At 36.3% G+C, this 10,252-nt stretch overlaps 1 protein-coding gene across 2 annotated transcripts in view; it reads left to right on the forward strand.

Moving 5' to 3' along the window:
* LOC137268933 (solute carrier family 2, facilitated glucose transporter member 3-like) overlaps nucleotides 1–9,039 on the forward strand; it is a 99,885-nt gene extending 90,846 nt beyond the window's left edge. For both annotated transcript variants that reach the window (XM_067803552.1, XM_067803553.1), the window contains exons 12-13: nucleotides 261–388; nucleotides 1,583–9,039. In XM_067803552.1, the coding sequence (XP_067659653.1) occupies nucleotides 261–388; nucleotides 1,583–1,795 (341 nt within the window). In that variant the 3' untranslated portion in view covers nucleotides 1,796–9,039. The remainder of the gene's footprint in view (nucleotides 1–260; nucleotides 389–1,582) is intronic.
* Nucleotides 9,040–10,252: the final 1,213 nt, after the last annotated feature.

Raw genomic sequence — 10,252 nt, forward strand, 5'->3', positions numbered from 1 at the left:
TAATGTAAAGGTCGATATGGAGCTCTACACAGTTTCATTTTTATGTAAGCAATATGTAATCTATTAAAAAGGCAGATTTTGTTGTTCAAAGGATCATTTTCCAAATTTTATGTTTATATTTGACTAATACCAGCCCAAGGACTTTACATATGTGGAAGAAATTAAACTGTGTGAGATTAGCCAGTACTCTTGTGTTCCGTCCCAGATACTATCATCCAGTGTCAGCCATTATTCCTCACCATAACACTGCAATGTTCTAGGCCCCATCCCATTCACCATTGTGGCTGAGATCTTTAGACAGGAATCTCGTGCCGCCGCCATGAGTCTCTCCGTTGCCTGCAACTGGATCTGCAACTTCATTCTTATGTGGACGTTTCCCTTCCTCAGGGTAGGTAGCAGGAATCATGCAGATGTCAAATACATTATTGTTCCAAGAATATTCTGTCCAATGGGAACATCTCGGTCCAGAAACATTGCCGATATCAGGTGTCTAAATTCCCTCTTCTGGATTAGGTTCCCATTGTGGTGTTTCACTTACATGTTGCTAATGTTATATGTCCATCTACTGTATACTGAACAGCAACAGAAACCCAACTCTGCTTTTAAGTGTTTAAATAGAAGACATAAACATGAACGGGTACTTTTATGAGATTTCATTTTATCGAAACTTGCATGTCTTTAGCTGTTCACTTTATCACTGGCAATTGTTTCTGATTGTGAAACACAGTACTTGCCTGTTAATTCATCTAGCAGTCCTCTGATGTTTAGCGTAGAAAAGAAAGATATATTACTTTTGATTAGTTAAAAACAGTTGAAAACAGCTATTTCATTGGTTGGTATTTTTAGAGTGTGCGAAGGGTTAACAAACCACAATTGGTATTCTATATCTGTTTCACATTTTATTTGCATTTAGAATTAATTAAGCTTTTTAATTGTGATTATTAAGAGGTGGAAAAATGAAGTTTGATTGGCTTGAGTTGGTACGATACTCAACATGATTTTGATGTATTGGGTAGATAGGCATTGTTTTTATGGCCTAGCATAAACAGAAATGTTTTCATGTTTTTTCATAGGCTTATATTTATTTTTCTTGAGTATTTAAACTTTTTCACAGCGTATTTTAGGCTTATACACTGCAAACTGGAGCACTGGGCAGTGAAATATTTCATTTTAAGGAGATTGTTTTAAATGGACACTGCAATTAAGTCAATCAAGGTTTATTTTACATCTTTGGATAAGTGCAGCAACTGATAGTTGCCACATTCACTCACATACACTGATCCATCTTGACTAAAGTCACTCACGAAAATTCAAAGACTGAAAATTGTCATCTATTTCTAGGCCCTATATCTTAAGATGGAAATAATAAACAATAACAATAACCAACCCTGAATAAAAAAGCTGTCAGTCATAAGGACCAATGGAAACACAGCCATCGGTTTTCACCTGTCTTGGTACTTAAGTACTTAAGGCATTAGTTTTGAATGTGGGATGCAACCTCATCTAGTGTTTTGATGATGAACATAAACACTGAAATAATTTGTTCAATACTAATGACGTATGTTTACATGTTTTGTTGTAGGATGGACTTGAGGCTTACACCTACCTGCTGTTTGTTGTTATTCTGGTTGCTGCCATTATCTTCATCTTCTTCTTTGTTCCGGAGACGAAGAACAAGACTTTTGATGAAATTGCTAGCTCCATTACCTTTGGAGGAAGAGCTCGTGGACAGAGTCGTGGGTTCACACCCAAAGAAGATGAAGGCCTAATGCCGACAGGGACAACCAAAGTTTGAGAACATCAGAGTATAGATCATTTGACTATATATAATATACTTAGTATATCAAACTGTAGGGAGATGAAGAGAACAGCAAGTGTGATCTTGGGAGGGTAAAGTAACAGCTTAGTTTTGCTGTGAAGATTGCTGTTTTGTAGGGTGTGAGAATAGTGATGGAGATATTTGTGGGTACAGACGTGTTAATTTGGTACATATGAAAAAGGTATGTATATTTATTTGTTTGACACTTGTTTGACTGGAAGTGTATTTGAAATACTATATTTTCAACGGGGAGCATTTTGACATTAATCAAACTGGTTTGTTTGTGTGGTCTGGTAGTTGATCCAGGTCTCTGAGAAAATATATTTGTAAATATGTGCTTTTTAGTCATGTGAAGTTCACAAGGTCAGATCATGTCATGTCATGTCATGCACCATCAGTCACATCAAGTGGTTATTTATAGTGGAAAATGGCAACCAAATACTTGCAATACTCACTGAACAGAGTGTGTCGAGTTTATATACATATGAGGTTATGTACATCCATAGCAAAATTGCATTTACAAAAAGCATGGAAGAGTCGTAAATAGCGTGGGCATTGACTTTCTTCAATGACTTACACCTAGTTGTTGACTGCTTATTTATTATGATTACATCATTCATTTCTCCTCATGCATTATTTGTCGTAACAACACAGGGTATTTGTGGATGTGGTGTCGTCATATCTACCTATTAGACTAAGTGCATACACTAGTCCAGATTTAACACATAAGTACTTACTTGGCATTGGTAGGAGAGCTTGTTGAGTTGGTGCAGGTGATATCAGGCTTACACGACCTCGTGCCTCATACTGGGATAGGTCATTACTCTATGATGCCTGGATGTGTTGCTTCAGTTCTGTAGGTTGTTCATAAGTATCACATAGTATCTGTGAAGGGTTGTTGAATGATTCCACCTTGGTGGCAGTCAACTGGAACTGACTGACTTAATAACTTGGCTGAGATTTGCAGTGGATTCTGGTGTTGACTGAGCAAAGGTCAGTCTGAGGAAAAACCAAAAGAGTCCATTCCTACTGTCTTTGAGGACAGCAGCTCCATCCAGGAGAGCAGCAAGTAAACCAGGAGAGTTTTTCTGCTGTTCAGGAGAGCAGCAAGTAAACTAGGAGAGTCTATTCTTGCTGCTGTTAGGAGAGCATGATAACAGCTAGTGTCCTGTGTTTATGAAACTTGTCACCTTTATTAAACCGTTTACTGAAGTTGACCAAATGAGATGTCCTGATCACTAACAATCCAGTCCTTGTTCATTGTACGTATACAGGTTGCCACAGGTTGCCACTCTGCTGTATGACAGAAAGATCTAGGTCATAACTCAAATGGTTATTATCAGTGTACAGATCAAAATGTCCTGTGTTCCAGACAATCATTGAGGCATATTTATTCACATCAAACATGGAAGGCATTTTACAAGGTTACCATGGTGATTACTATTGGACATAGTTACGAACCAGTGGGACTGTGGTTTCATAGTGACATCATACCATCTATGTGCACAAATATATCAATGTTTTAACTCTACATTTATTGGTGTACAGAAAACTGTATTTTTGAGGGAATTTGATATTTACAAATTCTGTTCAGAGGATTCATCCTGAGCATTGTTATCATTTTCAAATGTTATCACTGAAAGGTGCAAGAGCAGTTTAACTTTTTCATTGTCGGTGTACAAAAATGTGTAATTAACCTTGACACATTGCCTAATCACTTGCACCAGATTGCACTAATCTTGATCTCATTTCAAAGTAAGACCTTTTGAATGAATTTGTTCTCATTTAGACCAGTTTGTTATTTGCATTGTGTCACCATCACAGGTGCATCCTGACATTTATATGCAGCCTTTTGTTTAGGAAAGTCTGATTTAGCCATGTGCAATGGCCCATTTGACTAAAGAAGAGAAATGAATGCCTCATCTTGAAAATGTTTTCCCCTGTTGGGTAGAAATTGGGAAAGTTACAAATAGGTGTATATACAACTTCCACAGCTTGAATCACATAAAACTACTGTGCTTAAAAAAGTTAGCACTTCAAACACCTGTTAATTTTTAGATGCATCGTTCACGTATACATCAGTTTTTGTTCTGGTCTTGTCTTGTACATAGGGCCAGATGTACTAGTATTCTATATTCTATTGTCTGCATGACACAAGCCAGTAGGTTTGACAACAGATCATTTAGAAAATGAAAAAAAAATGAGTGTAATGCCATTAATGTCTTGAAAATACTTGTTGATTGTGTTTGTACTTGTTGATTGTTTGAAACAAGAGGCTCTGGAAATTAAATTTTACCTAAATGTATTCCATGTGTTGTTTGTGGAATGTTTAAACTGATTAAGAGCTTTGTTGTGATGGTACCGCTAGGATTGTGTCTCAGATACACCAGATTGTCATGGTGTACTCCCATAAGAACTTTTCCCATTTGAACTACATCCCAATTTAACTACAGGGCTTAAATGGGAATAACTGATGTCAGAGGCACCATCAATGATGTAAAATACCTCAATATGCATAGCCAGGGTATGACATAGGAAACAATTTGCATGTCAGTAATAGAATAACCATTTTAATGTTATATTAGTTAACTTAAGGAGATAGTATGTTTCAATGTTTCTCACTATACTAAGAGTTAGTGGAAGCTACTTTCATTATTATATATGCTTTCCTTGAATATTATGTTAAACTTGTTTTATTTGCTGTTGAGATATCATCATGACATGAAAAGTTAACTTACTTTCCGATCAACTTACCGCGTGATCCTTCCAGGTGTCCATCATACCACCAGTGCATTTGTCTAGATTTCTACAGTTGATCACAATGTATGTTCAATGTGGAAGAGCATTTTAGTGAAAGCATTGATCTGTTATCAAATTTGAAAATGTTTTGTGCAACACAAAAACTTCAGATCCCATCTGATTTTAAGATCCACATCAATGGTTTGATTAACCGTTGTTGAAGATGGATATGTCAATGAGAGATTTTTATCTTTTTTTCTGGAGAATTGTCTTGTAAAGTTTTAATGTAACTTGAAGTTTAAAAGGCATTTTTAATCTGCATTTTTCATAGCTTTATTAGTACTTGTCTCTGAGAAACTGCCACACTGACATCAATTGAACATATTTTCACTTAAGTGAGAAAAACCAAGTTAAAAATCCTGCAGTTATAGCACAGACCCACCTGTCTTTAGATTAGAAAAAAAAAATATATAAAAAAGTGAGATGACCCCTGACTCAAAAAAGCTTTGTAGTACAATACATCATGACAAGGTATTGTTCTGTGAAGTATTTTGCATTGGGGGTCATTTCAAACGATTTTGTTTTTAATTATTAATCCTTGCGAGTTGTAGGTGTCTAATGATTTACATGACACTGGTATTTATGTTGTAAGGGCATTGAGAAGATTTTACTTATGTTATTAAAGGGATTATTCATTGCCAATTCATAACAGATTGCTGGTGTGTAACCAGACAAAAGCATTCTTATTACATGTATGTAACATTACATGTGAGTATTGTTTGTAATGTAGATAAACATCATGCTTGTTTATGAAATCTTATTTGAGAGCAGCTTCATTGAAGATTTATTTTTTGAAGACAAAAATCTTGTGTATTGCTACCATGTCGTGTCATGTTGTGTATGAAATAGTTTGTAAAGGACTGTGCTGGTTATTTATTGCAGAGGTTAGGGCATATCTCAAAAGTATTTAATATTTGCATTTAAAATATGCAACATCAGTTCCAGAGAATAGCTATCCTGCATTTGCAATCCATTCTATGTGTCGGCTGTTTCTCAAAAGTTCTCTAATGGATCGATTGTGTTGAAGTGGCTTTTATTGTTGTGAAGAAAGATAGTCAAAATTCAGGAATACTACCTCTTTGGTTCCTGATCTAGAAAGCATTTGATTGAAAACAGTCCACTTGTGAACAACAAATTTTAGTGTGAAATATTTTGTGAGGTTATTGTGATTTTTAGGATGTTTATTTATATTTTATTCTCAATTTTTCTCATCAGCCATAGTAATGTATTTTTCAGACTTTGGTCTTGATAATTATTGCCTATTTGGCTAAGATTAAAATTCTAAGGTGTTCTCATCAATACTCACATAAAAGTACATAATAATTCTCATGATTTTGTTAAGATTCAAGGATTAGAATTGGTTTTCAGCAATGTCTGCTGGTCGAAAGAGGCAACTAACAGGACCGGGTGGTCAGACTTGCCAACATAGTTTATGCATGTCATTTTGGCGCAGTTGTGTAGATAGAAGATTGTGATATAGATCACTGGCGTGTCAAGTCCAGACTGCCACTATATATAGCTGGAATATTGTTGAGTGTGACATTAAACAACAAACCGAGAAGCAGACGAACGGACTGCCATGAATCTCTCCGACGGTTGGGTTAAACAACACTATAAAATAATCATAATCTTGTGCTTTATTATCCAATAATCAAGATAAATGACTTTTGGGGGTGTTCAATCAACTCCCAGATATGTAACATTCTTCAATGTGTATTATTGGCTCCGTTTCTGACCATTCTAGTTAAATGTTGATGTAAATGTAAAATGCTATTCATAGCTAAAGTACATCGTTATACAGTTTTAGTGGGACTGTAGTTGACCTAGACTAGATGTTACGTGTTGCAACACACTGTGCAGGGCCCAGTGACATTCCCTGCGGACCCTTACCATGGATAATTAACTGGTGTAAACGATATCATAACACCAGAATGTTTGTTATTCCTCATGAAATGTAAATATACATAATGGGGCCAAGTGACCTATCACAGTAACCCTAAACATGTCTTTATATAAGTGGTTGAAAATCGATTGACATCAGCTTCTGTAATATGAGGGGCAGTGTTTGGGAATATATTATTCTGCTCTGAACAGTAATGTCCCTTGTAATACACAAGTTGATATCCATAAAGCTTCACTGTATTGATGCTTCTCAAAGACTTTGTGTGGCTATACATCTTTGCTGCTGCAGTTTGAAATATATGGTGTATGTTGTGATTGGCCCTTCATAACCTAATGCTTGTTCAGGGCCACGTGTATGTACATGACTGCCATGAGATGTGGATATTCAACAGATTTACCTTTGATCGTACATGTACACTGTGAGGTTGTTTTCACTGTTAATTCAGATGCATGGTATTTTAATGGTTTTGTTGTTCGTCTCTTGTTAAGTTGTTATCTGAAATTGTAAATAAATAGATTTGACCTACATGTTTGGCTTTTCACTCTCATTAAGAACACAAGTGAATCCTTTTCTGAGGATTATGTTTTTATGGAAGAAATGCAATTCATTTGCATGACAGTGATAACTCTCATTGTACATACAGAATTATTTTGAAACCATATTATCCCTGACAGTTCTGGTTAAATGAAATATGTGTTCTTAATCAAGAGATGACATGTTTATTTACTTGTACAAAATATATGTACAATCCCATTTTAATCTTGGGCCAGACCTATTTTATTTCTTGTTTTACAGGTTTGTGTCACTAGAAAACCTGGAAGTAGGTGGTGGGAAAACATCACCAGTCAAATCGAAAACCCACATGGGTTTCTTGTTAACTCTTTTAGTTTGTTTATATCAGTTTAATATATGTAAGTGAGTTTAGGCTTTTGATTTCAAGGGTAATTCACGCCTATCACATTATTGTTATTTTTTAGCAGGTAAAATTAATTATTATTATTTTTCCTCTTCTTGAAAAAATATGACTGTTGGTTCTGTAAAACAAGCAGTAAGATTGGTCTGGCCTAAAGTGGAGCAAAATTAGTTTTGTGCTTTTGGTACTCAACCTCCCACTTCTTCCTCTCATAAGTTTTGGCAGTGGTTATCTGCCTCTGTCAAGTCAGTATGTATCAAACTGGATGTGTCAAATTTGTCTGAGATGTGCCAATTTTAGATAGATTGCTTCAGATGTGAACTGCCAGGAATGTTCAAGGTATTTTTGGTTATAATTTCAACAAGAAGATTTATGAAGTGAGATCTCTCTTTACATATTGGTAGGGAAACCCAAGACAAAAAGATTCCATGTTTTTTTTTCTAAATATGCTCTGCGTCATGAGTTACAATTACATTAGAACAAGTAATTACTTTTGTGGGGATTAACTGAATATTGGTTGTATTTACCTTGATCCTCAACTTCGTCTTTGTAAGGAAGAGACTTTTATGGATGAAAGCTTCTTTATCATGAGGAACAAAGTTTTGGAGAATATACTCGGTCCATCAGGAGAATCCATAAAATTCGTATCCTTATATGTGTCACTTCTAAATACTGTCCAGAGACCTTGTTCACCCTTGTAGCTTGAATTAAGTGTAAACGTAGCTTATTGTTAAGCAGATATGCCATGCTCTATGTCACTGGTATCTTAGAAAGAGGCAAATCGCAAATCAGTTTTGATGGACTAGAATTTTGTGTCAAGTCTTACGCTTGTTTTACAGTTTTCACGTGTAAAACATGTCTATATTGTATGTCATCAACGTTCATATACAGGTTTACAGAAGGCCAGATTTAACTGTACATGTTTTAAAACCAAATATACCCTTTTAAAGTAAAATGGTATATTTTTAATGAATACTGTGAATCACTTCCCCACCTGTACAATTAAAATAATTTAAATTTTACAAAAAATGTGAATAATAGTAAATATACACCTGCATGGTCGATTTTTTTTCCAATTTTCTTTCTTCTTTATACTTTTTTCGGTTCTATCAAAAAACGTATTCAAACCCCCCCCCCCCACCCCCACCCAATGAAAAAAAACAATCGTAGCCAAAGTTTTATTGTAAATATGTGCCTGTGTAAGAGTGTAGTGTTTTGAGTGCTGAAGTGGTGTTCAGGATGTATTTGCTGACTTAACACCGAGGAATTGTCCATGTACATTCATCAAATAGCTGGTTCTGCATGCTATGGCGTTAGTTGCTGTCATGTTGTGTTTTTCACGAATGGGGGGGACAGACCATTTAATAATGTAAGGGTGCCTGGGACTGTTGTTTCAGGAGAAATGTCTCAGATAAGAGGAGTCAAACAATAATTCTCAGTGTTTTTCAGAAGATACTGTGAATATTGACTTTTCACGTATGAAACCTTGCAAAGTTTTCTGGAACATATATATTTTTGTGAGTAGGTCCCAGTCCACCCTCCCAGATAGTGGAATGGTCAGTCCTTATTGTTGCGAAGAAACTTAATAAAGTGAAACTGATGGGACAATGCGTTACGTTTTTTTTACTGAAATAAAAGACACTGGGAGCCAGTTAAAGCGCTCGTTAAATCTCCACATAATCATCATCATCATCACCATCGGCTTGTTGGGTTCACCAATATGGGAAAACATGAAATTACAAGTATTCCTTTATATATTTCCTGTGTTTCAATCAGTTGTACAACAAAGCATGATACCTGGACAAGAATATAGGAATAATTGCGTTTGTGTTCCTTTGTCGTTTCCATGAGCATGTTTATGTTGATGGCATTCAGTGAACGAGTGTTGGACCTAGGACTTACTATACAGGCAATACAAGCACAGTGACCAGACAGCCTTGTCATAGCAGTTGAAGATCGAAGTTGGAATGCCCATATATTCAAACCGATTATAATCCCCAGAATAACGCTGAACTGAACATGTTTTACCGATGTGAAAAGCACATATTAACCCCCCCAAATAATAATAATAATAATAATAATAATAATTTTAAAAAAAAATTAAAATAATGATAATAATAAAAAAATAAAAAAAATAAATAAAAGGAGCCCCATAATTTGGATATTTTTGGTTCAGTGTCTGTACGACAGGCTAGGGAATCCACAACGCTTCTCCATCCCTGGTTGTGGGATACAGGGCTAGACGATCATGATAACGTTCGCCCTGGTTGTATAGATCGTTGTTCATTCTAGCACTCTTGGCCATTTTCTGTTGTTGTTTGTTGGTGTTCAACGCCGCATTCAGCACTGGCTGAGTTGGCTTAACGTCACATCCGCATCATTCCAGTTATATAGTGACGAGCACTCAGCACTATTCAAATGACGAGCACTCAGCACTATTGGAGTGACGAGCACTCAGCACTATTGGAGTGACGAGCACTCAGCACTATTGGAGTTGTATGATGACGAATATTCGAATCTGGACCAGAAAATCCAGTGATCAATACCATGAGCATCGATCTACACAACTAATTAAGGCGGTTCCGGGGGTGGCTTGGGTGGGGGTGCAATGGCCACTGAAACTCGGGTGGAACTGAAGTGCACCCTCCCTTGCTCAAAAAGCTGTATCCGCGCCTACGCAATTGGGATACGATATGACATATGTCTACAAGTCAGCGTGCCGGACCACCCGATGCCGCTTGTCCTCTTTGCCTTCACTTGGCCTCATGTGATCGTGTAAACACTCCACTGAGTGAGAAAGATTTCACATTAATTTCGG

This window comes from Haliotis asinina, chromosome 16 (assembly GCF_037392515.1).
Source record: "Haliotis asinina isolate JCU_RB_2024 chromosome 16, JCU_Hal_asi_v2, whole genome shotgun sequence".
NCBI classification, from domain to species: Eukaryota; Metazoa; Mollusca; class Gastropoda; order Lepetellida; family Haliotidae; genus Haliotis; species Haliotis asinina.